The sequence below is a fragment of the Galeopterus variegatus genome, unplaced genomic scaffold (assembly GCF_000696425.1).
Source record: "Galeopterus variegatus unplaced genomic scaffold, G_variegatus-3.0.2 Scaffold176, whole genome shotgun sequence".
Taxonomy (NCBI): domain Eukaryota; kingdom Metazoa; phylum Chordata; class Mammalia; order Dermoptera; family Cynocephalidae; genus Galeopterus; species Galeopterus variegatus.
In genome coordinates this window covers 2,933-30,522 of record NW_007726287.1, presented here as the reverse complement: position 1 = coordinate 30,522, position 27,590 = coordinate 2,933, and the positions used below count along the sequence as shown (strand labels likewise).

The 27,590-nt window shown below is 54.9% G+C and overlaps 1 protein-coding gene across 1 annotated transcript in view; it reads right to left on the bottom strand.

Annotated features, from left to right (window-relative positions):
• Positions 1-26,319, bottom strand: part of NTNG2 (netrin G2) — a 68,691-nt gene extending 42,372 nt beyond the window's left edge. Inside the window, exons 1-2 of the mRNA XM_008563805.1 lie at positions 26,107-26,319; positions 1,451-2,094 (exon numbers count right to left, since the gene is read on the bottom strand). Of these exons, the coding sequence (XP_008562027.1) occupies positions 1,451-2,094; positions 26,107-26,319 (857 nt within the window). The remainder of the gene's footprint in view (positions 1-1,450; positions 2,095-26,106) is intronic.
• Between the last annotated feature and the right edge of the window lie 1,271 nt (positions 26,320-27,590).

Below are 27,590 nucleotides of genomic sequence, written 5' to 3'. Positions count from 1 at the left end.
GGTGCTCGGGGACGGAGTCTTTGCTCCTCCAGGCCAGCATGTTATCTGCCGCATGCACAGGTGACCTGGGCAGCACAGAACCATTTACTCATCCGTAATCTAAACAGTTCCTGGGAACCAAAGGCTGTTTTTACTTCCTGTGACAGTCTTTTCCTCACCCAAAGTGTCCTACTCTTCTCCAGAACTGTGCCATCAAGGGTTCCCTCAGCAGGACTGGGTTACCCACACCTTGCACGTTCCAAAGACAGGTCTGGCCCTGGCCCAGCCCCTGGGAGATGACCTCTAACCTCTAAGCCCTTGGAGTGTCCTGTCTGGTAAGAGTGTCTATTTTGCTGGAGGTCTTGGGCCACAAGAGAGTCTGTGCTAATGATATGATTTTTGGTGGGGCCTTGGGCCATGTGGTATCAGCTTGACCTCTGGAGGGATTGGGAACTAAGGTCAACTGGGTGGGCAGTCAGCCATGCCTGTGTGATCAACTCCCAATAAAAACCCTGGATGTTCAGGCTCAGGCAAGCTTCCTGGCTGGCCCTACTCCATGCGTGTTGTCACACATGGGAGGATTCACTGCTGCCTGCACGACTCCACCAGGACAGGGTGACTGAAAGCTTGCACCGGTGTCTTCTGGCCCCTGCCCTCAACTCCTTCTCTTGCTGCTGACTTTTGTCTGTGTCCTTTCATTGTACTAAGCTGTGATTGTGAGTCACAGCCTTGCTGAATTTTGTGAGTCCTTGTAGTGAGTCACTGAGCGTGGTGGTGGTCTTGGGGACCCCCGAGCATGAGAGCCCACTCTCTGAGGCAGCGGACAGCTATAGAGCACCTCCTGTACCTCAGCACCAGTCCTTAGCCCAGCTCTGCCCACACTGCCCAGCTCCACTTATGCCCTCCAGGCCTCCCAGGCCCTGTGGAGGACCTTCATAACCCACACGTGCACCGCCTTCCACGGAAAAGCCCAGGCATCTTGTCCGTACAGCCCCAGCCCTCATGGGCTGCCCCTTTGATTTAACTCCAAGTAACATCCCAGGTACCGGGTGACATCCTGGGAACCAGGTAACAGCCCGGGAACCAGGTAACATCCCCAGAATTAGGTAACACCCTGGGAACTGGGTGATGTCTCAGGAACCAGGTAACATCCCAGGAAGCAGGTGACGTCCTGGGAACTGTCCTGGGAACCAGGCAACATCCCAGGCACCAGGTGACATCCTGGGAACCAGGTAACATCCTGGGAACTGAGTGATGTCTCAGGAACCAGGTAACATCCCAGGAAGCAGGTGACGTCCTGGGAACCAGGTAACATCCTGGGAACTGAGTGATGTCTCAGGAACCAGGTAACATCCTGGGAACTGAGTGATGTCTCAGGAACCAGGCAACATCCCAGGTACCAGCTGACATCCCGGGAACCAGGTAACATCTCCAGAACCAGGTGACATCCCAGTGCCCCCCCAGGCCTCACCTGCCGATGACCTCGATGTTGGAGATGGCATAGAAGTACTTGTAGAGGTTCTCCCGCTGCACGTAGGTGCCACCCAGTGCTGGGCGCAGCAGCCGCAGGCGCAGGTCCGTGAGGGTGAAGAAGTCCTTGAGGCCCTTGGCGCTCTCCAGCCGCGTGTACAGGTTGTCCATGTTGCGCAGGTCGGGGCCGGCGAAGATGGCGAAGCGGTCCCGCACCTCGAAGCGGACGTGCTTCTCCTTCTTGGAGCCCGCCCAGCGCGAGTAGTCCTCGGTGCAGAGCACCCGGTGGGCGCTGGAGGACGACATGTCGCGGGCCCGGCGGGCGGACATGCCAAAGGCCTCCATGCAGTCCTCGGCGTAGAACTGGTAGGGCTGCCACGTGCGCCCGTTGTCCAGGGACTTCTCAAGGACCATGACCGTGGGCCGGCCGTACTCAAAGGTCATCACCACGTCATCCGTCAGCTCCACGCTTTTGTTCCACGAAAGGGTGATGTTGGCTTCCAGCGGGCTCGGGTAGCGGCTCCACGTGATGCTCTGCCAGTAGGTGGCCAGCCCCTCGTCCTCCCTGTCGAACATGAGCCGGGGTGGGTGGGCCAGGTCCGGGTTGGAGGCGTCACACTCGTTGCTGCACAGGTAGGGATTCTCCTGCAGCGGGGAGAGAAGGGAAGGGTGGGCGCCGGCTGCTCAGGAGGGCCCAGGAAGCCACCGCCCAGCCTGGCCCTGCCTCTGTGCCCAGACACTGCCTGGTGGTCACGGAACCTGTGCTACCACGTCCAGACATCAGGAAGAGGCTCTGGGTGGGTAATTTGCACCCATTTCCCCAAAGCGGGTAGAGGCGCACAACTCTATGGCTTCCCAGGAAAACATGCGCTTGTTTCGACTGTAAGTGCAGACAATCTAGAAGGGGGGGTGTTAGTCCCTGCTCCAAAGTCCCCCACGGATTCCCCCTGCCTGGAGGATTAAGGTCTAACTCTAACTCAAGGACCCCGATCTGTCCTCCCACCACACCTGGGGACACCGTACCTGGGCCTTCCAGGACTTGGCCCAGTCGAGCAGTCCTGTCCTCCAAGGCCTGCTAGTCCAAGCCTCTGAGCCTTTGCAGATGGCATCCCCTCTCCTTGGTGCACCCTTCCACTCTGGGTCCGCCTTGAAAATTTCTACTCACGGTTCTTGACTCTAGACATCTACGGCGAGGCAACTTCCTGACCCTTTAAACAATGCCACTAGGGTTGGTGAAGACACGGAGGTGCTGGGAGGTGGCTGCCCAGAGGGGACATGGGCGCTCCGTGCCCCTCCCCCATACCTTGCCCTTCGCGTCTCTTTCACTTGGCTGTTCCTGAGTACTATGCGTTATAATAAACTGGGAAACATAAGTAAAGTGCTTTCCTGAGCTCTGTGAGCTGTTCTAGCAAATTGTCAAACCTGAGAAAGAGGTCACTGGAACCTCTGACTTACAGTCAGTGGGTCAGAAGCACTGGAGGTGGGAGCAGTCTGGTGGGACCGAGGCCTTAACCGGTGGGGTCTGCGCTAACTCTGGGCAGTTAGTGTCAGAAATGAACTGAATCACTGGATACCCGGTTGGTATCCAGAGGGTTGGAGAATTGGTTGCTGTTTCAGAAAACCCCCCACGTGTTCGGTGTGAGAAGTATCCTTGACGGACAGGCCAGAGAGACACTGGCAAGGAATGCAGGGTGTTGTCCCTTGCTGGCTCGCTCTCTGCCCATGTGCCCTCCTGGTTGCGTCCGGCCACAGTGGCCTCACTGTGCCTAAGGCTGGGACCCACTGCCCAGCCCAGCAGGGACCAGCTGTGGCACACCCTCCATGGCAAATCCAATCCAATCCCATGTCTGGTCCACCATGTGAAGTCACCCCAGAGACCTGAACGTGTCACTAATGTGGTGGTGGCCCAGGGTCAGAGGGCATTTTTAGGACAGTGAAACTACTCTGTAAGATACTGTAATGGTGGACGTATGACATTATGCATATGTCAAAACTCATCGAGTGTACTGCACAGAGTGAACCCTCATGTAAACTGTGGCTTTTAGTTAATAATAATTTACTGACATTGTTCATCAAATGTCGCAAATGTCCCACACTAATGCAAGATGGTGGAGGTGGGGGACCGTGTGAGGAGCGGGCGGGGAAAGGCGCGTATTAGGAACTCTTCCATCCGGTCAATTTTCTGTATACCTAAAACTTTACTGACATTGTTCATCAAATGTCGCAAATGTCCCACACTAATGCAAGATGGTGGAGGTGGGGGACCGTGTGAGGAGCAGGCGGGGAAAGGCGCGTATTAGGAACTCTTCCATCCGGTCAATTTTCTGTATACCTAAAACTGCTCTTTAAGCTAAAGTCTGTTAATTAAAAGGAAAAGAAAACACTGTCACTCACAACCACACAGCACCCCAGACCACTGGCAGCCCTTTTTTGATGAATATTTCAGGTGTCTGGTTTGCTCAGAGACAAAATGGCTTGGATCTGAGTTAAAGCCTCTCACTTGCAAATGAGCCACCACCCCCGCCCCCGCCCCCTGGGGTCGTGGGCGCATGGCCTTCTGAGGGACTGAGCTGGCGCCCCCGCAGGAGCCACTGCAGCTGGCCTTAGGCATGGGCTTTGATCCGCTGTGGTGGAGGACAGGCTCTCAGACCACCCAGGGCTCCTCGGTGGGCAGGGCTGGCCCTGGGGTTCACTGAGGCAGGCTCCACAAAGCCCTCCTTGACCAGAATAGCTCTGTCCTCTGTCCCCCGTGGTGCCGTTATCCATCCCACCTGGCCTGGCCCTGCTGATTTACGGGATCTGCAAGCCTCGGGGTGGAAGGAGCTCACCATCAAGCCCAATATCTCACTGAGCAGGAGGGGAAATCGAGGCCCAGGGCAGGACTGGCCCGGCCTTCTTGAGAAGGAGATGAACTTCTGAGATGAGCCCATGCCTGCCCTGCACAGCCTTGGTGACACCCTCACTGCCAGCCCATGGGGGGTGCTGGTTCAGCTCGTGGGCATCTAGTGGCTCTGGTCAAGTCACGCCCCGTCCTGCGCCGTTGCCCTGAATGGGGAAGTGATGAGATGCCCCGTGGGGCTGACTCCATGGCCTGCAGGCCTGGCGATGAGAGAGTAGCAGGCCACTGGGGCTGCAGCAGGCAGGCTTGGCCTAGGAGAGAAAGTCCCCTCCCAGTCCCTGTGCCAGCTGGCACCAGCGAAGTGCGCTCTGAGCCCAGAGGTTGGACAGGCTCTGGTTGTGCCATTGGGGAGGAGGAGTGGCAGGCAGACACCCTGAGAGCTCACACTGGACACTGGGGGCAGGAGGAAGGGGGCATCCAGGTTCGGAGCCCTCCCCTCCCCACAGCCCAGCAGCCCCAGCTGCCTTCTTCTGCTGCCCCTGGAGCCTCGGTACAGGCTGAATTGTGCCCCCCCAAGTCAGCTGTTGAAGCCCCAACCCCCAGTACCTCAGAATTGAGTGTATTTGGAGATAAAGTCTTTAAAGAGGTGATTAAGCTTAAATGAGGTCCTCATGGTGGGACCTAGTCCTATCTGACTGATGTCCTTACAAGGAGAGGAAATTCGGACACACAGAGAAGCACCAGGTGTGCACGCAGAGAAGAGGCCGTGCAAAGGCGGCCAGCTGCGCGCCCAGGAGAGAGGCCCCAAGAGAAACTAAACCTGCTGGCACCTCGACCTTGGACTTCCAGCTCCAGAACTGTGAGAAAATAAACTTCTGCTAAGCTCCCCAGTCTGGGTATTTTGTTACTGTGGCCTGACTGACTAAGACATGCCTCATCCCGGGTGAGCACAGGGCAGGGCGGGCAGGACAGCTCCGAGGACCAAACCCACTGCGAGTGTTTGGTGCTCCCCAGAGGCTCTCTCTGCAGCCTCTCCCACGACCTCACTTCTCCGCATGCTGGACCAGGTGCTGCCTCACCTACCTGGGAAGTTCCTGTTAGCCCAGCACGGATGCTGTGCCTTTTCCCAGGCTGCTTCGTCCCCTGTCGCCTCAGTGCTCCTGCTCCTTCAGACACTGTCCCTCCCCCCGGTTTTCAGATCCTCCCCCATGCACCTCCTCCAGGAAGCCCTCCTTACCCGACCCAGTCTTTGCACCCAGCTCCCTCATCACGGACCTGTTAGCGTTCTCCTCTGGGACAGGTTAGTGAAGCCTCCACACAGGGCCTCAGTAACTGCCCACTACGTTATAGTTATTAATATCACATATTAATTAGCTATTAACATGAGTACAGTGACAATCGTATTAATATTTGTATATCTCATATTGAATGTTGATATTATTCCTGTCAATCCCCAGCTGCTGTGAGTTGCTCACACTTCGCCTTCTCCCTGGTCTCTCTTTGTCCCCTACCCTACCATCCCCCACCCTGCCTATCTCCTGGTGATCCCCACTGGGGGGTGGGTGGCACGTAAGATCCCTCAAAGCCCCCAGCTGCGCCCAGCCTGTCTGTCACCGGGAAGATGGACACAGCTGGCTCTGCCAGGGGACGGAGGCTCCGACCTGGCTGCCACCCGTGCTGCCCTGACCTGCAGGGCCCACTGGCCCCCGCCCCTGGCCCGGGAGGCAGATGGTCAGAAACTAATGAATCAGCCTGTGTATTCACCAGCCCCCTGCCTGCTGCAGAACGGGCCGGAGCAACAGAGGGAACGAGAAATAAATCCCAAGCCTCCGCCAGCACAATTCTCTCTATTTCTCTCTCTCTCTCCTCACTAGCTCCCTGAGTTAGGAGAGTCACCCATTTTCTTTGAGCCTGATGGGGTCCAGGATGCGCTACCCCCAAATATTTTAAGCTGAAGGGTTCTAAGAAAACTGCAGAAGCAGGAAAGTCAATCTCTGACCTTCCCCACCCTTCTCCCCTGAAGCAGATCGTAAGACCCTCACCCAGAAGGTGACCGCCCTGGACCCCCAGGAAAGGAACATCCTTATCTCTGAAGATCCAGGGACATAGAGAAGATTCTCAGCACACGGGCCTTGCTAAGTTCCCCCAGTTCATCACCATTAGATGAAATCTTTTTTACCCAACCATATTTCTCCATGACGATCTACTTTTTAATCAAACCTAGCATAAAAGTGCACAGGTTTATCTGTTTCTTTGGGTCTTCATTCCTTGACAAAGCTCCTGTGTCATGTAAGAATACTAAATTAATCTATACACTTTTCTCTCCTTACCCTGTCTCTTGTGCTAGGGGCCTCGTCCAAGAGCACAGGACAGATGAGGAATAAAGAGTTCCCCTTCCCCGCCAGCCTCAGTTTCTCCTCTGAGGGGTGAGCTCGTGAGGGCAGCAACTTCATCTGCCCCTGTCCCCACTACAGCCCCAGCCCCTGGCACTCCCCAGGGACTCTGGAAATCGTCATGGAATGAATGAAAGTCCAGTGAGGTTGGTAACACTGACTTCCCAGGCTGCTGCAAGAATTACACTGGGTACCACATGGCAGGTGCCTCGTGTGGTGACGAGTGGACGATGAGTGTCGGGAGAACATCCCTGACCATCTCTGGCCTCACAGCTTCAGCAAACAGCCGGACCTGCCATGCAGGGGTCACTCCTTCCCATCCAGGCCTGTGCTGAGCACCCCAGACACCACATCCCGCCGGCTGCTCACAGGAGTCCCAGAGGAAGGGATCCTTTCATTGACATGCCACGACAAGGAAAACAAGGCTCAGAGGGGCTGAGCTGCTGCCCAAGGTCATGCAGCTCTGCAGTGGCCCAGGTGGGACAAGAAGCCAGAGAGTTGACCCCTGAGCCCCAGCTCTGAGACAAGCTGGGAAACTGTGCCCTTCACCCAGAAGGGCAAGGTCATTGCTGCTGCCCCCGGCCCATGCCACTCTCCTCAGACTCGGGTTCCACCTGGGAACAGCATATCTTCTTGCCACCAAGGTGTGCGGGCAGACCCGGGGAACAGTTTAGCAGCTGACAGATTCTTTTGAACCTGTCTGCCAAGTCGCCAACGGAACCTGTCCCAGCCTCAGCCCCACCAGCCTCACTGGGGCTGCAGGCAGCTGCCATCCAAGGGCACAGGGAAGAGGCTGCCAGGGAGAGGCCCTGGGCATGGGGTGCTGAGTGGGGGCAGCAGAAAGGAGGCCCAGCTGGCCTCAGCCCCACCTTGGAGGAACTTCTGGAACTTTGGGGGAAACTCTTCTGGCCTGGGCAGGTGTGTAAATCAATAAATAGTACCCCGACCCATGGGGTCATCGAACTGGGACTCAGGGGACTATCCCTAACACCGTGGGTGACCTTAGTTGGGGCCCTGCCCTATCCGTGCCTCGGTTTCTCCATTCATGAAGCAGGGAAATTGACCGAGTGGGCCTTGCCCTCACCAGCCCTGACACAGACACCCTAAAGTTTTAAGTTCTGTGTGGTCCTCAGTGCCACGTGCCACTTGGGAGGAAGGACACAGAGACAGAGACGTGTCTTTCTCTCCCCTACTCCAGGGAGAAAGCCAGGGTGCCAGGGGAATTCTCCCTAACAAATAATTTCCTATTTATTGGTAAGAAAAGTTTCAGTGGCGATAAATTATTAACAAAGCGGAAACGGAGGTTCTGTTTGGAGCCGATTCTAATCCTAGCTGCCCCGATGGTCTCTAACTCTCCTCCCCCTGCTCTCTCTCTCTCTCTCTCTCTCTCTCTCTCTCTCTCTCTCTCTCTCATTCTCCTCCTGTGGTTTCATTGATCCCTGTCCCTCCTGCTCTCTCTGCCCCCAGTCTCTGCACCCCGTCCTTTTTAGGTTTCTCTTCAAGCAAAAGCCCTGGACAACAGCAAGGTCACCCTCCCTGCTCGTGAATCAGCGGAAACCGACCCAGCATTTCAGGGCTGGAGCCACAGCTGGCCAGGGAGGCTTTTCTGTTTTGTTCTGTTTTTCCTCCTTGGAGCAATTTCCTACCAGCCCCAAGCAATTACTCAGGCGGGGCAGGCGTCTTCCCGGGGACTCGTTCATCCCAGCACTGAGCCTCCAGGAGCTCCAGCAACTGCCCCCAGCTTCAACCCCAGACCCAGCCACCGTGGGCATTTCCTGGGCAAAGGTCCACCTTGGACCCAGAGTCTCAGGCTGGCCTGGCTGCTCAGGCCACCTCCTGAACCTGCCCTGGCCTGAGTGTAACTCAGCAAAATGCATCTCAGGTCTTCAGTGCCCCCGAGCTGCTCTCTACTCTGCCCCAGTGCCCTGAATTGGGAGGAAAGGGAACATTTAGTCTTTCATTTCAACCCTGTCCACAGTTCTCCTTCCAGAACCTGCTGTGACTGAGTGAACTCTAGGAGTGCAGGGCAGGTCTCAGACACCCTTGCACCTCCCTCCCCAACAGGTGTTCGTGCATAGTGATAAGTGACATTTCCAAATCAAGCGATGACCCTCAACAATGGATCGAATGATAGTCCCACCCAGGTAGGACTGTGTGGCTCCCGAGGGCAGTGGGAAGCAGCCGGCTGAGAGGTCGTGGACACCTCTGCTTTGGAGATGCTGTTCTAGCAGCCAGAGAACCCCCGGCTCTTGGGTCTTCCTCATCCCAACCTGGGCTTCTCCAACAGAGCCAGCCAGCAAGCCTTTTGTATGACCCAGGGACATCGGGCTGCCCCATGGACAAGCTGCCCAGTGGACGAGCTGCTCAGGAGAGGATTGGCTGGGAAGCCAAGGTCAGAGGGGCAAGGACGAAATGCCTCACCCCGTGTGGCACCCACAGCTTGCAGGACCCAGAGTGGCCAATTTCCCCCATCAGCTGCACAGCCACAGGCGGGGGGAGGGAGTGTTGCCAAGTGCTCTGGCTAGACAAGGGTTAATCTCTCTAGGAACTTAAAATTGTATTATTAAAAAAAGGATACATTCTGCTCTGCCCTGGACATATGTGGATTCTTCCCACAGCCAGATTTCCAGGAATGCTTGGGGTGGGAAATTCCATCCTAGCTGAACGGTGCTGGGTGCGGATCCCTGTGGCCCCCCACAGGCAACTGATGTACCCCAGACCCTCCACGTCTTCAGCCCAACACAGGTGGGCATCTGTCTCAGGGGATGGCCCCCTTCATCACACACCTCCAGGGACAGGGAGTTCATTACCACAAACGGCAGAGAGGACACACTGGATGGCTCCCTCCTGGGAGAGTGTGGCCATCGATGTGGGCATGTGCTCCACATGTTTTTTGTGTTCCGGGTCCCTTTCATTTTACGTTTTGGACCTGTTTTCCCTGGCTATGCTGTAAACGTTTTCTAATTGATTAGAAAAAGGAGAGAGGGAGGCTGGCTTAGCCCAGGCCCTGTTCCTCTCCCACGCCACGGGCTCAGAGATCCTCAAATGCTTCCCCACCAGGAAGAGTGGGAATGCTCGCCCCTCCTCCTCCCCTGCACACACACGCTCGGCCTGCCCACCCCAGGAGCTGCCCACCCCACCCCAGGAGCTGCCCACCCAGAAGCTGCCCTCGGCCTGCCCACCCCAGGAGCTGCCCTCGGCCTGCCCACCCCAGGAGCTGCCTGGCCTCTCACCGCTGGCTCTCCCTGCCCACCCCACACCCCATTAGAAGCTGCACTTGCCGCCCAAACAGCTCCAGGCTTTTACTCAGTACTTTTCACAAAAAGTAAATACAAGGAAAGAAGGAGGGATGGAAGGACACAAGAAAGAAGGAAAGAGGGGAAGAAAGGGAGAGAGAGAAAACGGGGCAGGCGGGGGAAGGGTACAGAGAGGAAGAACACTGCATCCAGAGCAGCCGGGTAAAGTGCATTATTGATTCGGGACTTAGAAAATGCTTAGAGAGTAGGAAAAGCGTCCTGCTCTTTAAAAGCTTGTGCAAAGCATAAGCTAGACACAGGCAGCTTTCCCAAAGAGGGCCTACTCTGCTGACATGAATATTTCATCACGGAGGAAGAGTGGCTTGAGGATTTCAGCACCGGGGCGGGTGAGGGGCAGGGCGGCCTCGGCCCGACTCACAACCCACACCCGGGGGCCTTTGCAGAGCCCCTCTCTGCTCTGCACCCCAGGAGCTGCCCTCAGCCTGCCCACCCCAGGAGCTGCCTGGCCTCTCACCGCTGGCTCTCCCTGCCCACCCCACACCCCATTAGAAGCTGCACTTGCCGCCCAAACAGCTCCAGGCTTTTACTCAGTACTTTTCACAAAAAGTAAATACAAGGAAAGAAGGAGGGATGGAAGGACACAAGAAAGAAGGAAAGAGGGGAAGAAAGGGAGAGAGAGAAAACGGGGCAGGCGGGGGAAGGGTACAGAGAGGAAGAACACTGCATCCAGAGCAGCCGGGTAAAGTGCATTATTGATTCGGGACTTAGAAAATGCTTAGAGAGTAGGAAAAGCGTCCTGCTCTTTAAAAGCTTGTGCAAAGCATAAGCTAGACACAGGCAGCTTTCCCAAAGAGGGCCTACTCTGCTGACATGAATATTTCATCACGGAGGAAGAGTGGCTTGAGGATTTCAGCACCGGGGCGGGTGAGGGGCAGGGCGGCCTCGGCCCGACTCACAACCCACACCCGGGGGCCTTTGCAGAGCCCCTCTCTGCTCTGATTGCTGCCCTGGGCTTTCTTACTGAGGAGCAGGACAGCAGGGACCCAGCCATGTCCTGTCACAGGCCCAGGACAGGTGGGGGAGACACCAGCTGAAAGGAGAGGTCCCGAGAGGGGTGAGGTTGACCTTGATCCCTGGCAGCCTGGCTCCTCTAACCGTTCACTCTGCCCACCTCTGCCCTGCCTCACTTGGGGCCACCCCCAACCTCTCTGGCCTCCCCACACCCAGTTCATTGTCAGCTGCTGCCAGATGGCCTTTGTAAAACGCCAGCATGTCTTCAGCTGCGCTACTGAGCCCCCATGCCCTTCGCCCTTGGAGAAGTCCGACCCCCTGCTCCTGGCTCTGCCTCCCCCCACCTCTTGCCCTTCCCATCGTCTTGTTTCCTCCTCTCTCTCCTGCCCTTCGTGACGCCCACCCCCACCCTGAGCTTTCAGCATGGGACACCCTCTGTCTGGAGCCACCCCCTTTGCAGATGTCTGCTTAAACATCCCTTCCTCAGAGAAAACGTCCCTGCCATTGGCCCCACCCCCAGATAAGCACTTGATCAGTTTCCCTTAGTGACTTCTTTGGCTAATTACATGTGTGTGTCCCCTCCATGCCGTGTGCTCCAGGAAGGCAAGGCGGAGCCTGGCACAGGCAAGGTGCATACTTAAGGTTTGCAGAGGGACTCCCTTTCCTCAGTGGGGCCCCTCCACTCAGAAGGAGGTCTCAGGAGTGCTTGTGGTGCCCAGATGGGGGCTGCCCGTGCAAACAGCCACAAGCTAAGACCTTCAAGCATTTCTTCTTGCTGGTCTCTGAGGAGTTAAGAGGTGGTAGGACAGAGGAAAGAGTGAGAAATCCCTGGGTCTGCCCACACCTGGGCACACTTGGGCCCACCTGGACAGGTGCACCCCTATGTAGAGGAAGCCCCTGATGGGGGTGGGAGTGGCGAGGCTGGGCTGATTTCATTGGTTTATTCATTCACTTATTCATTAACTATTTCTGAAGGTCTCAGTGTACAAAGTAGCCCAGAGAAGCAGCTCTCAGAGTGGCTGCCCATCAAAATGCCTGGGAAGGGGAGGGGAGGGACAATGTTCCTGGGCCTCAAGGCCAGAAATTCTATGCCAGATTGAAAGCAAACTAACCAGCTAACCAACCCCCCAGCCAACCAACTAACCCACACCCTCTGCAGGTGACTTGGATGCATGGCTAGGTTTGGGAGGCTGGCAGTTGACCCAAAGAAGGGCACCTAGACAATACATCCATCCTGCTGTTACCATCGTCTGCACTTCCCAGGTGAGGGGGCGAGGTCCCCACTTCCCAAGGTCACACTTCTGGGATCACAGGCACTTTGACCCCTTACGGGAGCACTGACCACCAGAGAAGTCACTATGGCTTGGTCCCCAGGAATGGCACAGATGACAAGACCTGAAGGGGTCTGGCTGGGGGGGTTAGGCAGGCTTCCCAGGGGAGGTGGGATTTCAGCCAGGCTCAGAAGGGCAGGCTGGACAGACAGGTCAGGTGTGGACTGGTGGGGGAGATTTGACCAGGCTGGGAGGAGGGTGCCCTCAGGACCAAGCAAAGAGCCAGGACAGATGTGCAAAATGCTGCAGAGAGTGAGGGGTTAATGCATGTGGCTGGGCCAGGAGCTTGGTGGGAGCATAAGAGATAAGACCAGAGTGGAGGCAGAGCCAGACAGGCAGCCCAAAATGCTGCAGAGAGTGAGGGGTTAATGCATGTGGCTGGACCAGGAGCTTGGTGGGAGCATAAGAGATAAGACCAGAGTGGAGGCAGAGCCAGACAGGCAGCCTTGACATGCAGCAGCTCCAGGGAAGGCTGGGTTCCGGCTGGCCAGCCGGCCTCCAGGAGGACAAGTTAAGAACCTGGGGACAAAGGGTGAGTGACTCTGGGTGGCCTTCTCCCCAAGACTGGGGAGCCAGCACCCCTCAGCACCCAGGAAGCCAGGGCAGGACACAGACTTCTCTTCCCCTCTGGTCTTTGAATTAAAACAACAAGATGCTTAAGGCTGAAAGGGATCCAGGGCGGTCCTGGGAAAGGCTTCAACCGTTGGTTCTCAAGCTTGGCTGTTCAGTGGGACCACCTGGCGAGTTTCACTAAATCCTGATGCTGGGCCCACTGCTGGTCTGGAGTACAGCACGGGGGAAATCTGAGATCTTCTCTTGCCTGCCACAGAGATGCCCCTTACCCCAGGCACGGGGCTCACCCTCGACTCCCCTGGGGGCACCCCACCCTGACCACATCAGACCCCCGGGGGTGGCCGCTGGTCATTGGGCTGATTGTGGCTCTATAAGAGTCTTCAATGCGCAGCCAAGGTCAAGGCTGTGCCTCGAGGACCTCCAAATAGGACAATTTTCCATCTTGGTGTGGATGACAGCATTAAGGGGGGCAACTGGGCTCCCCGGCCCCATTTCCTCCACCTCCTCTTTGCCAGTCTCTGCCTCCTGCTGAGACCAACTGCTTGGGGAATCCTAGCTGGAGGGGGAAGGCTCCCGGTGCCAGGGTGCCAGGCAGACAGGTCTGGAGCCCCGGGCAGATGCCGTGTTCCCCCTCCCGGCTGCTCCCCTCCCCGCTGCTCCCCTTTCCTATTTTTAGGTCCATTATTGTCCACTGTCGGGTGCGTTTTTCCCCCGACTCTTTCCCCAGAAAAACAGATCGGGTTCCTCCAGGCAAAGCCATCTCGCCTTCCCTGGAGCTGGTGCGTGGGAGCACGCACGCTGCCAAACAGACATGAAATAAGTGAATTATCAAATAAGTGGATTAGCAGACTCCGTCGTGTCTCAAAGGGCAGGGGGTGGGAAAACACCACTGTCACTCCTGCCAGCCCTCTCTCCTCTGGGCTGACAGGGCGCACTGGGGGAGGAGAGGCTGACAGGGACAGTATGCTTACCCGGTACACATGGCCGCACACACGCACACACACAGATGACAGCCGCCTCCATCTATTAGGCACTTTCTGAGATACTCAGAGCCACTGGTGTCACTCAGCAGCCTGGCTAGGAGCCTAGCCGCTGGGTCTAGGCAGCCCAGCACGGAGGTGCCAGACTCCTGTACTTAGAAGCTGTGTGACCTTGGGCAAGTGCTTAACCTCTCTGAATCTCAGATACTCATATTCAAAATGGGTACCAATATAGGCTGCACCGTTAAGTCTTCTGTGAGTGTTCAACGAGCTAGTTTAGGTTAAGTGCTTGGTATACATTAGGCATTCAATAAATGTTAGCTGCTGCTGCTCTGAGGAAGGGAAAACGTGGCATCAAGAAAATCCTCAGACAATAGGACCAGTCAGTTACCAAAAGACAAACCCCAATTTTCCCAAGGTCAAGAGACCCCAGAGGGAAGGACCCCCTCAGGTCAGATGGTTGACCAAAGGGGTCCTCAGGTGCACTTGGGGCAGTCTGGGAAGTCCCCACGTGTTTGCAATCTTGTGTGTGTGCATGCATGTGCCAGTGTTTGCACACACGTGAGCATGTGCATTGTTCCAGGAAGAGCACCACGGGCTTTCAAAGAGGGCCGTGAGCCCTGAAAGTTAGGGCCCCTGCGCTGGGGTTTAGCTGCTGAGATGCAGGCTGGTCTCCTGCCTGTCTTTCCCCGCTCTGGGTCTTCCTGGGAGCCTGCAGGGGGGTATTATTGCTCTTCTCTGTCCTCCTGCTCTCCCTCCCACCCCCCGACGGGAGCAGGATCTGGGAATGGAGTGGGACCCTGAGGTTGACATGCACACCCCTTCATTTTGCAGACAGGAAATCTATACCCCAAAGGGGGGAGAGAATTGCCTGAGGTCACCCAGCTCCTGGCAGCCAATGCAGAGGGGAGCCCGGTCCCCAGGTGCCAGGCTCCAGCACAGTGCCTGACCCAGAGCCTTTGGCAAGGTTTTGGATGGAGCCTGGGGTGGGGACCGGGCAGAGACAAGGTGCCTCTGGACAGTGGGATTCTCCTGCTCCCACCTGCCTTTAGCCGTCTCTTGATCCCCCAGAGAGAGGGGACACTCCAAGAACCTGCAGTCCCCCAAACGGACGCCATCCACTTCCTGCAGGTGGCGGCAGCGGAAGTGGCCGCAGCTGGTGGGGACAGGCAGGGTCACCTGTGGGCTCATCTCTCGCTGGCCTCCTTTTCACCTTCTGCCCAGCAGCACCCCTGCTATGCCAGAGGGGAAATACCCAGTCATTTCATTTCCTTTTATTTCCCCGGCCGATGCTTGGAGTCAAGGGGACAAATGACTCTGGCAGCAGGAGGGAGATGGAATGAGGGGCTGAGGAGGCCCAAACGGGCCCCGAGGGACACAAGACAAGCTGTGCTGGGGGAGAAGAATGCCAGATCCTTGAAGAGGGGCCTGAGTCCCCTCACATGGGACGGGCGGTTCTAGAAGCCCCCAGGTTTAGATCTGGAAGGACCCATAAACGGGGATTATTCAGTCTCAATCCCTTCCTGCTGATGAGACCCTGAGAGGTCAGGGACCCCTTTGTGACTACTCAGTGAAGTTCCGCCCCTGGACCCCCCAGTTTGAGGACAGCCATGCAGACACCTGTGTTACAGAACCACGCAGGAAGGACAGTGGGCGGGGCCCTGGAGACGCATGCTGGCTTTGGCTGTGCAAACCTGGGTAAGTCCCTCCACCTCTCTGAGCCCCCTTTCCTCATCTGAGCTGTGACCTGTCTCGGACATTTTGGGAGGTTGTAAAAGTTTGCACAGTGCCTGGCACCCAATCACTGTGATGCGGGGCACGCTGAGGATGCGCCAGCGTGTGGCAGGACAAAGGAGCGTGTCCCCTGGGCTCCCAGCTGACCAGCACACGACCCCAACCTGACGCCATGGGGGGATCTCAGATGCTGGCTTTGTAGTGATCACAACATTCCCACCACCATCCTATCCTGCCTCACCTGGGCCTTGCCCACCTGTCACCTGCCACCACAGGGAGAACCACAGCTTGCAGGTATGGGGGAGGGCTCTTGGTCCCCTCGGGGACCTCTGGAGCCAGCTCTGAGGAGTGCCTTAGTCACCAGTGCCAACACACACTTGGGAGCTCCCCTAAGCAGACCAGATAGTGAATGTGTTAACCTCGCCGACCCTGAAGGAGCAGCTCCAGCACCTAGCTGGCTGCAGGTGGCTTCCAGGCAAGTGTCCCAGGTCCCTCCACCAGATGCCACCCTGTGAGGTCAAATGCAGGGCCCGAGTGGGTGGACGGAGACCTGGTGTGGAATGCCTCCTGTCCCCAAGGCTCCGGTCCACTCTGCTGGGAAAGCCATAGCCTATGGCAGAGCTTGCAGGGTCTGATGCTCCCCCACTGGGGGCTCAAGGAAGTCACCCCACCCTTGTGGGTCTCAGTTTCCCAGGCAGGAAATGAGGGGGGTTGGACTCCATCAGTGGTTTCATATTGTGTTCACAGGAGCCTGGGATTTCCTAGGGGTGGGGTGGGGGGCTCAGGGACCTGGGGGTGGGGTAGAGAGCAAAGCTCCAGGGCCCACTTTCCCCTGAGCAATTGGCTCCACTGTACGGTGCTTATAGCTATGGGTCCCTCTGGTCTAAGAAAATCTCTAAGACACCTTCTAAGTTGCACTCTCTATTTGAGATGAGGGATAATTATCTTCAGCATTTATTTAGCAACTACTATGTGCAAACACCACCTGTGTGGCAAAGGCGGAGACACAGAATTTGGTGGCCGGCTGAGCAAGCATGGGAGGAGGTGAAGAGGAAGCGGGAGAAATATTTGGAGACCAGAAAAAAGTCACAGCACCCCCTCGCCAATTACCTTCCTCTGAGAATCAAAGTCAACATCTCAGCCTCAAAGACATATTAGGAAAAGAGGAAAAGAAAAGAGGGAGGAAAGGAGGGAGGGAGAGAGACGGGTGAGCATTTGGGCTTTCCTCTCTTCTCTGTTCCTGGTGGCATCGTCCATCAAATGACTGGAATCTGAGTTTGAGCCTTGACTCTGCCACACAGTACTGGAGCCTCAGTTTCCCCATCTATAAAATGGGCACGATAGGATTATAGTAGTTTCTACCATGGATATTGGGGAGGGTTTGATGAAGTACTGCATATAGGATGCTCACTGCCTCAATGGAAGATTTGAGAGTCCAGAAATATCCTGTATATCTATGATCAACTGATTTTTGGCAAGGGTGCCAAGACCATTCGATGGGGGAATGAATAGTCTGTTCAGCAAATGGTGCTGGGAAAACTGGATGTCCACATGCAAAAGAATGTGCCTTACACCATATACAAGATTATCTCAAAATGGATCGAAGACCTAATACAAGAGCTATAAAGTCTTAGAAGAAGACACAGGGGCAAATACTCATGACCTTGGATTTAGCAATGGTTTCTTAGATATAACACCAAAAGCACAAGCAACAAAAGGAAAAACTAGATAAATTGAAGTTAATTAAAATTAAAATTAAAAATTTTTGTGCATTAAAGGATACAGGCAAGAGAGTAAGAAGACAATCCACAGAATTGGGGGGAAATATTTTCTAATATATATCTGATAACGGTCTAGTATCCAGAATATGTAAAGAACATGTACAACTCAACAACAAAAAGACAACCTGATTTAATAATGGGCAAAGGACTTGAATGTACGTTTATCCGAAGAAGATACGTAAATGCCCAATAAGCACATGCAAAGCTGCCCAACATCATTAGCCAGCAGGGAAATGCAAATCAAGACCATAACGAGATACCACTTCATCCCCACTAGGTTGGCCGTGATGATAAAACACAAAACCAGAAAATAACAAGTGTTGGTGAGGATGTGGAAAAACCGTAACCCTCGTACAGTGCGGGAGGGAATGTAACATGGTGCAGCCTCTGCAGAAAACAGTCTGGCAGTTCTCACAAATGTTAAACATAGAATTATCACATGACCTGGCAACTCTACTCCTAGAAATATACTCCAGAGGAATGAAAACATATGCCCCTGCAAAAACCTGTACACAAATGTTCGTAGAAACATTGTTGATGAAGCCAGAATGCAAACAACCCAAAAGACCATAATCTGATGGATGGATACACAAAATGTGGTACGTCCATGCAATGGAATATTACTCAGCCATGAAAAGGAATGAAGCACTGATAACATGCTACAATGTGGATGAACCTCAAAAACATTTTGCTAAGTGAAAGAAGGCAGACACAAAAAAGTCACATATTGCATGATTCCATTTATACAAAATGCCAAATTTCACACCAATCCATAGAGACAAAGAGCACACTAGTGGTTGCCAGGGGCTGAAGGAAGGAGGAATGAGCAGTGAGTCCTTCATGGGGACAGGGTTTCCTTACAGGGCGATAAAAATGTCTTGGAACTAAATAGAGACAGTGGTTGCACAACCTTGTGAATGTACTAAATGCCACTAAATTGTTTACTTCAAAATAGTTAAAGAGGCAAATTTTATATTAGATATATTTTATCATAATAAAAAAATTTTAACTGGTTAGTTTTATGTTACAGGAATTTCTCCTCAATTAAAAAAATTTTTTTAATTAAAAAAAATGCTCAGTGATGCCTGGACGCAGGGTCCACATTTGGAACCTCTCTATCTGCACTGGAGTTTATCGTTTTGTCTGTGACCAATCTAGATTTCTCCAAAGTCCCAGGACATATCTGGCAATCACCCAGGAACACTGAATGAACTGGTTAATCTAGCCAAGCCCCGTTGTTGTACAGTTGGGGAAACTGAGGCTAAGGGGCTTGGCCTTGGTCTCCCAGCAGCCAAGGTCTCCCTTTGCGGGGCCTAGAACTCTTGGCTCCCATCCTGCATCTGCTTGGCTCTCCCACGCCGACCCTGCCAGCAGTTGGTGTGTGCTTGGGGAATCAGAAACACATTTTCATATATTTAAGCAAATCTGCTGCTGATGAAAAACAAATCAGATCCTGCAAACCAAAGCCGAACAGAGCTGGTTCCTGCAACATCTGCCATTTCTCACTTGCCTTGTCGCCCCATCCCCTCCAGGAGAAAGCCAGCCCCCTGCGTGGGCCACAGGGGTCCTGACCAGGTCGAGGCAGGCAAGCCTGGGTCCTGGGCTGTGTGTGGTAGGAGCAGCGTGGTCGGCCACCTGCTCCTGGGGCTGCAGCTCAGCACCTGCTTTGCCAGCCTGGCGAGCTGTGGTCTAGCCCCCGGCACAGGACTCCCACCTCTGTCCCTCCTCTCTCATCCTTCCCCCTCCCTCCTTAGAGCCCCTGGCCTAATCCTGCCCAACCCTGGGGAGCGGCTAGGAGCCAGGCAGAGGAAGGTCAAATCCCAGTGCCACCATTTAGCAGGCTTGGGAAGCCTCGAGATATCCACCTGTCAAGTGGCAGAGTAACATCCCTGCTCACAGGCTGCCAGGTCTTTGATGAGACAAGCAGATGGAGTGGCCTGTCCCCTCTCTGTCACCCACACACTCTTCCTCATGTCCGCCAGTATCTCTGCACACGCCATCCCTCCTGCCGGACCCCCACTCCTCTAAACCCTTCTGATCCCTCGAGGCTCCGCCTCTGGACACACTGCTGATCCCCCAGTGCATGCCCGGCCTAGGGGCACCTTCCGTCTGTTACTTTCTACTTTTACTTCTTTTGTCCTTCAAGCTAAATTCTAGAATGAAAAAACAATCTTTCCAGGAGCATTCCTTGTGAGCCAGGCACCCAGCAGAGGGCTTTACACGCTTGTCTCGTCTTATTTGCACAGACTTCTCCTGAGGTGGGGTCTAGTGCCAGCCCCATTTTCAGATGAGAAAACCGAGGCTCGGAGTCCCAAGGGACTTATCCAAGTCCCACAACCCAGAGGGGCAGGATAAGCGTGAGCCCCATCTGCCCGAGCCCAAGGCCCGAGTTCTCATCCACAGCCTGGTGTGTCCTGTCCGTCCATCCATCCACCCATCGTCCGCCTCAGCCCACACGGGATTGGAAGCAGCTTGTGATAATACATGAAATAAAGGAGAAAAAGGAAACTATATTAAAAACCAAGCCTGGGGAATATAGAGGAAGATGAGCCAGGGAAGGTGGGGATGTGCAAACCAGAAAGCTCTAGAATATCCAAGTCTCTGACACTCTTTGGAAAGACATCCCCTCTGGGGACATCTTTCGCTTCCCCACTGCACTCCAATGGTGTCTGGACCCAAACCCACTCCCTTAAGAAAAGTCAGAATCAGGGTCTCACCCCTGCCAGCCCTGAGCCCTGCAGGCCCTGGCCCCTGCAGCAGCGCTGCCCCCGTCTTCTCATTGTCTGGTCCCCAGGAGGGAGACTTCACTGTGAAACGAGATGTCATCACAGCCCTGAGCCCTGCAGGCCCTGGCCCCTGCAGCAGCGCTGTCCCCGTCTTCTCATTGTCTGGTCCCCAGGAGGGAGACTTCACTGTGAAACGAGATGTCATCACATGGAACTATTCTTGTCCTAGACTGGGTCCTGCCTCGGGCATTTCAATAGACTGAGTGGCTTTAACTAAGGGCTGGGTGCTGCTCAGGCTCCAAAGCCGCCTGCGTCTGACTTAAGGACAGAGTTGTGCAAACCTGGCTTCATCCCACTGCAGATCCCACAGAACAGGGACTGCAGCGGAGAGAAGCAGGGGCTTCCAGTGCCTCCTCTGTCCTGATCAAGACCCCAGCTCTCTCTGCAAGAATCAGCCCTAATCCCTCCTCCTCCAAGAAGCCTTTCTGGATCACACTGTCCCTCCTCCCACCCAGTCATTAGTTTAGGACACGCTCACTAGGCACTGACTGAGCCAACAGGGAGGTGCTGCAGATGCAAAGACAAGCGGGACAGCCCTGCCTTTGAGGAGTTCACAGCCCAAGGGGGAAGCAAACATCAGGAGTTAGAGAACTGGCGCTAACAACCACCACGAACTGAGCACTCACTGTGCGCCAGGCCTTGTGCTCATGCCAGTCCCTCACGCACATTCTCTTAATAGCCTCAGTCTGAGGACACAAGGCTCAGAGAGGTTAAATCACACCTAAGGTCACAAAGCATGGGATTCCAACCTCTGTCTCTCTGTCCCTAGGGCCTGAGCTCTTAACCACTAGGCCACATTAGTGAGCTCAACGATCAGATGTCATCAGATGCAACCAGATGGGGGTCTTCTCATCGCCCTGGGCTACAGAGTCAGGGCAAGCCTCCTGCAAGAGGCGAGGTCCAACCTGAACTTTGAAAAGTGAGCCAGGGTTAGTCGGTAAAAGTGGAAGCCTTGGAAACAAAGGCAGGAAGGGAGGGAAGGCGGGCCGGGTGGAGGAGACAGCAGGGCAAGGGCAGGGAGGTGGCAGCCTCCGGGCAAGCTGGGGGGTGAGCTGGGCGGCGAGCTGGGGGGCTCGTAGGGAGAGGTGCATCCCGTCCTTCTCCAGCTCCCATCACGTTAGGTCCCTGCCTTGCCCACTGGCTGCCACCTGTGTATTGTCCTTATGCCGGCTGTGTCCCTCCTGTTCTGTGCTTGAATTTTCACACGTTATCTCACTGTCCCCTCACAACTGTGCCTGGCATGAGGGCAGACTGGGCAACGTCTGCCGGCTTGAGGGCAGTGATGGTGAGAGGAGCGAGGCTGGGCTTGGGGGCCAGGGACATGGAGGCGGAGGAGGCCTGAGCCAGGGGCCGGTCAGCTCTGCATTGCTAGATGGAAACATCTCATGAACACTGAGAGGCCTGGCGGAGGTGGCATCTGTGACCTGGATTCTGCATGTAGTGCTCCATGTCCCGGTGGGGAGGGGCTCAAGGACCCCAGAACCCACCTGCCATCTGCTTTAACTGGTTCAGCAGACCTCCTGAGGTAGGGACGGGGCCCTCTGCAACTGGGCAGACTGAGGTGCAGAGAGGTAAAGCAAGTTCTAACCAGAGAAGAGTGTGTTCAGGGATGCACCTTCACCGCCTTCTCTTGGTTTTCCTGTCCACCAAGACCGAGGCACCTCTGTGTGTGCTGGAGTCCCCTTAGATAAAAGGCTTAATGTTCATGTATTTCAACGGGGAAAAATCAAGATGCTCAAGATGAGATAAAGGATAACATTCAAGCCTCACACTAGATAGAACTTACACTCTTGACTAAGCACTTCCTGACACTTTGAGAGAAGCATTTCCTTCTCCCAGGAGGCTGGTGAGGTGGGCAATGCAGTCATGATCACATCCCTCTTTACAGATGGGGAAACTGAGGCTTGGAGAACTTGAACAACTTGCCCAGATCACCAAGCCCACAAATGACAATGCTGGGATATGAGCTTGAGGACTTCAGATTCTAGGTCTGTAGCTCTTACCAGGATATGGCACTGCCTCTCTCTGGAACCTACCATCAGGTCTTGCTCAGAGTGAAGCGCAGGCCCCAGCCTTGCCGAGGGAGGCCAGCGTTTGGGGATCTCAGCTCTCACCTCCATTCCCTCACTCTCGGGATGCCCTGCACCCCTCCTGATCTTCTTCTTTCTTCCCTCTGCAGCGACTCTCCCTTAACCTGCTAAGATCCTGTGGGAACTGCAGGCCTCCTGCCCCTTCTTCATTAACCACTGTGCTGGGCCCTACCCTGCCTGCATCTGAATCACCTGGATTTCTTGTTAAAATGCAGATCCTGGCTCAGCAGGCCTGGGGTGGGGCCTGGGATACTGCATTTCTAACAAGGTGAGGTCTAAGGCCCACACTGTGGGTAGCAAGGCTGTCGGCTTGCTCTAAACACTGCCTGGGCTGTGGTCCTCTCAGTCTCTCTCTCCTGCCTCACCATCTCTCCTGAGTCTCAAGTGGTTAGCTTTTGTCTCCAAGGCACAAAGAAAGGGGTTTTTCCTTCCTTTGCACAGTAGCGCAGGTGGCAGGTGGGGGACCCCTCCCGCAGAGTACTATGGTCTGCTCCCATTCCGAACCGCACCCTCCCCATCTCGCAGGGGTCCTGGGAGCAGCAGGTGCACTGCGAGGGGCTGGGAGCCTCTGCCCACTGCCGTGCCCTCCACCCCAGCCCTGCAGCCTCTTGGGTAGGCCTGGGAAGGGGGGCGGGGGGGGTTGTCTCTCTCCTCCTGCAGCCCTCATTGAAATTTTGCCCTTGCCCCAAAATCCTCGGTTGGGAACTCATCCCTATTAATTCTCATTGTGCATTTAGAGCCAATAGGTTTTTATTTATTCATTTATCTTGTCTTTCATCCCCCTCCCCTTCCTCGCCAGGCTGGAATTTACAATTCAGCTCTCGGGTGGCCTTGCCAAGGACAGGAAACCTGGGAGAGAGGGTCTGCACCCTGAGTCTGAAAAAGCTGTCTTCTCCTTGACCCCTCTTGTACCCTCAGGGTGCTCCAGTTGGCTGGATGAAGGGACAGGCCCAGCACCTGCCACCCAGGAGGGGCGTGGGGTGAAGGGACCCACTGGGCGTTTGCAAGGCTGAGGGCAGTGGGTGGTCTGGCCACGGTTAGGGCACCCCCTGGTGGCTGGTTAGCAACACCTGCCGTGGCTGCAGGAGTTTAAGCTCCCTGAGCAAGCATCATCTACCTGCTGCCCGGAGACTAGAAATACAAGGCGAGGGGTCCTCAAGGCTGGAATGAGGCAGAGAACTTCCAGGGAAGAAGAAAACCCAGTGACACACCAGTAACAACTACCGCACATTGAGTACTTACTATGTGCCAGCACGTTCCCTGGGCCTGTGTGGCCGGCCACACTCTCTGGCTGGTACCAGAACAGTCCTAAAGTATTATCTCTTCTTGACAGAGAAAGAAACTGAAGCTCAGAGAGGTCAGAAGCTCTGAGAGGGAAGGCCGTGCTGCCTGGTGGGTAAGCCGGGTCCCGGCAAAGGACAAGTTCCTGCCTGCCTTCTAAACTGAGTGACCTTGGCAGGACTTAGGCAGCCCTTGCTAATCCCTAAAATGGGATTAGAATAGGACCCATCTCAGAGCACCCTAGAGGGGATTAAATGAGACACATGCAGGACATGCCCAGGGGGAGCCACCACAGCAGCGTCGAGGTTTGAATCCAGATCTGTCTGGACGTGACCCCCTCCCCTGTAAAAGCCGGTCCCCCAAAAGGCTGCCCTCCGCTTGCTGAGGCAGCGTCCGCATGCTCATCAGCCGCACATTTGTAATCAAAGGCAGAGCCGGATGGCAGCCCATAATGAAATATTTAAGTCCATCAAACAGGTGGCGAGACACTGAGGGCTCACTCATGCAGGAGATCTCAGAGATGCCGTTCTCTCTCCCCTGCCCTCCTCCCCGTCCTCCTGGAAGAGGGCAAAGGCAAGGGGGAGGGGGCTCCTTCAAGACCCCAGGGCTCGAGGACAGCAGCCTGGGCTCAGGCTCAGCATCAGGACTGGAAGGGGAACCACCTCCCCAGGGCAGCTGCGCTGGGTCCTGTGTCTGAGGGTGGACACGGGGCAGAGGTCCAGCGCCAAGGGCATCCTGAGCCAGCTGTAGCCAGGAGAGGGCCTTAGATTTGCACCTGACGGTCGTCTCCACCCCTCAAGCCCTTGACCAGAAGCTGGTCCTATGAATTACAAACTATCTCCCCTCCCTGCCCCAGCATATTAAGGCAATAATTAATAGTTAAGAGAAATCACAAAACAGTCAAGACTCTAATACAAGAGGCAGAGGCTGACTCTTCCCAGCGAGTATGTGGAGAAGCCTCACACACACTGATGTGGGCTCAGAACTCGGCTCCCACCCTGGTCTGATCCCTGACATTCAGGGCCCAGCCCCCTTGCCTGTCCCTGAGCCAGCGAAGCCCCGTGCTGCCCAGTGCAGTGATGCCCGCAGACTCTCCAGTCCTGGCTCCTGGCTCTGTGCTGCCTATCCTTTCCTCCCTCCCTCCCCCTCTCCCCAGCTGGCCCCAGCCCAGCCACCGCCCACGGTGACAGCCTTATCACCACTGACAAGCCCGAGTGGGAAGCCACTTTCCCAGGCTGACTGCTCTGTGATGTGACTGAAGCTGCCCCATGGGATTGAGATGTCCTCAGAAGCCCAGGGTGGGGACACGCCAGCCCCCCAAAAATCCAGAGACCTAGAGGCTCCTCCAAGGACTTTCAAAGTCCCCAGCAGCCCCAGGATGACACTGAGCCCCTCCTGTGGGCTGCCCTGCCCAGCCTCAAGGTGGGGAGGTTCCCTCAGAGCACTGCCCAGTAGTAAAGCAGCTCTAGGAAGGCAGTTTAGCTCAGTGACTTTGGAGCCAGACAACTCTAAGCTTGAATCATAGCTTCACCACTTCCTGGCATGTGACCTTGGCCAAATGCCTTCACTCCTGATGCCTCAGTTTCCCCACTTGTATGCAGTGTGCCAGATCCTATTTTGAACACTTTATGTGTATTAATTAAGCCATTAACTTCACACAACGACCCTGAGTGAGCGCCCATTTCACAGATGACAGGACAGAAGCCCAGAGACATCACTGGTCCAGAGCCCATGCCCTAAAACTCCCACTTTATACAACACAGGATCAACCTGGCTGAGATGAGGGGAGGATTCCACGGAATGACGCAAATTCAGCTCAGCCCACACTCCAGGGGCTCGCCTCAAGTGATCTCTGCTATTATTACAGCAGTTGTTTTTGGTGTTAACATTGCTTTAGTACTGAAACACTCCTTGCCTCTAAGACCCCTTCTTCTCTGACTAGGTACACAAGTGACAATGCCTGAACATCTGTCCGCCTTCCCCCTGACTTAACCAGTGACTGTGGTCATTGCACAGAGGGACAGATTTGGAAAGGGAACCAGCTGCACTGTCCATCCTGGCCTGAATCTCACCTCCTCCTTCATGAATCCCCCCGAGCTTCCATCAAACCTTCCTCTGCAAAGTGCCTGCTTAGGACTCAGCACATCCTGGCCTCACAATAGTGTCTGCTGGATTGGGGTGAGTGGCTAGGAGGCTGCACACAGAAGGCATGAACAGAGGAGGCTGGAGTGTAACGTTGCAAACAGCATCTCACTCACTCGCCCGCCCGCCGGGAATGCTGACTTCCTATGAGGGAGGCGGAGCTTACCTTTGAGGCTGGGGAACTGTGAATTCTATGGTCTTCCTGAGAGGAAACAATCAGTGGTCAGCTGGCCAAGAATGCCCCCACCCCAGAGAACAATGTCAGATGACCCCAGAATCCTCAGGCTGGCCTTTGCTTTGGCACATTTCCAAGGTGGGACACCGACCTGGTCCCAATCCAAGATGCAGAAAGTCAGCCTTGCAGCATGGTCCTCCCACTCTGCATACCCACCCCAAGGGTCTGTCCCAGACCCCCTCCCACTTGGCCTGAGCAAAGAGAACCGCAGTGGGCTAACTTACATGGGAGCAGAATCTCTCAGGGGGGTCTCCGCACGTGATGCCTGGGGGCTCCACCTTCACCTTGACGTAGTCCTTCAGGCGCATCACCTTGGGCTGGCAGGCATAGAACTCCCAGGTGGGGCCCTCATCTGTGGTCACCCAGGATTTGCAGATGTCGTAGTCCCCAGAGGCCAGCGGGAGGCAGTGCAGGCAGAGCAGCAGCAGGTGCAGCATGGCTGCGCGGTCCACAGGGGCGCAGCCAGAGAGGCCCCGGAGAGGCAGCGGCGGAGTCAGGAGGGACTCGCGGCCTCAGCATGGAAATGCCACATCTACCAGGCGATGGTGGCCGGGGTGTCCCAGGGACTCGAGCGCTGCAGGTTTGCAAACAGCGAGGAACTTGTTTTTTCCAAAAGGCCAATACAGAAAATTCAGAGCCAGCGTTTCTCAGACTGCTGATGGGCAGATCTAAAAGTTGCCCATAACTTTGTGTCCTCCTAACCTTGGCATTACACTTCTCCCGGAGGTGGATCTGATCAAATCAGGCAGACTCTCAAATTGTGACCGTGGATGGAAATGGGATAAGGAGAAAATCCGCAGGGATCCGGCATGAGGCCGGATCAGATTGCTTTTAATTTTTGTCCTTCCAATCAATCCAGGTCTTTAAAGGGCCCTTAATGCGTGATGTGCTCAACACAACTGCAAAACAACACTCCGGCCTGTGTTGTAAAGATAAAATAAAATCAGGAGGTGTGCATGTTAGCTGGAAACGCTCCCTCTTTGGGACTGGACTCGGCGTCTCAGACCAATAAAAGAGATTTCTTTTCAGATGGGCTTAAAGTGACAACAGTCGTGCAACTGGACTGGAAAATAAAGAGCTACTGAGGTATGAACTGGGGAGAAGGTTATTTGGTTCTACTTTGGTGCGGACCGGCACTGATGGGGGCCAGCTGACCTTGGCTGGTCGCCATCAGCAACTTATTATGAAGTTTCTGAGACTTCAGCTCTCAGTCCATCCAGGTACCTGGGCTCTGGCTTGTCTTTCCTTGTAAGAGGGGAGGAAAAACAGCTCATTAGCAACAACACCTGCAACAAATTAAAAGGGGTGGGGGGAGTAGAGATGTCTAAGAACAAAAGCTCTCCGGCAAAATGTGCAAAAATGATGCTGCACTAGCAAGCTCTCCTGAGAAAACTGGGTTATTTTTATTAAAATCAGAGTTGCACATTTGGAGATGGGGCCCATTATTTAAAAGGCGATGCATTTTCTCATCATTTATGGGGCTGTTAGTTCAGCAGAAGTGCCCCTGCTTTGGGGTCAGAGACTTTCTAAAGCATCTCCAGCAGCCAAGATTTAACGGTTGCTTTAAAATACCGTGATTGACAAGTCAAAATGTCAAAGTTGTTAAAGGCAGAGAAGAGGCTGTAACTACAGGTGCAGGTAGACCGTACCTGCAGGTACAGATGAACAGAGTGGTCTACATGTAGGCCAGCAACTGAGAAGCGGGCAC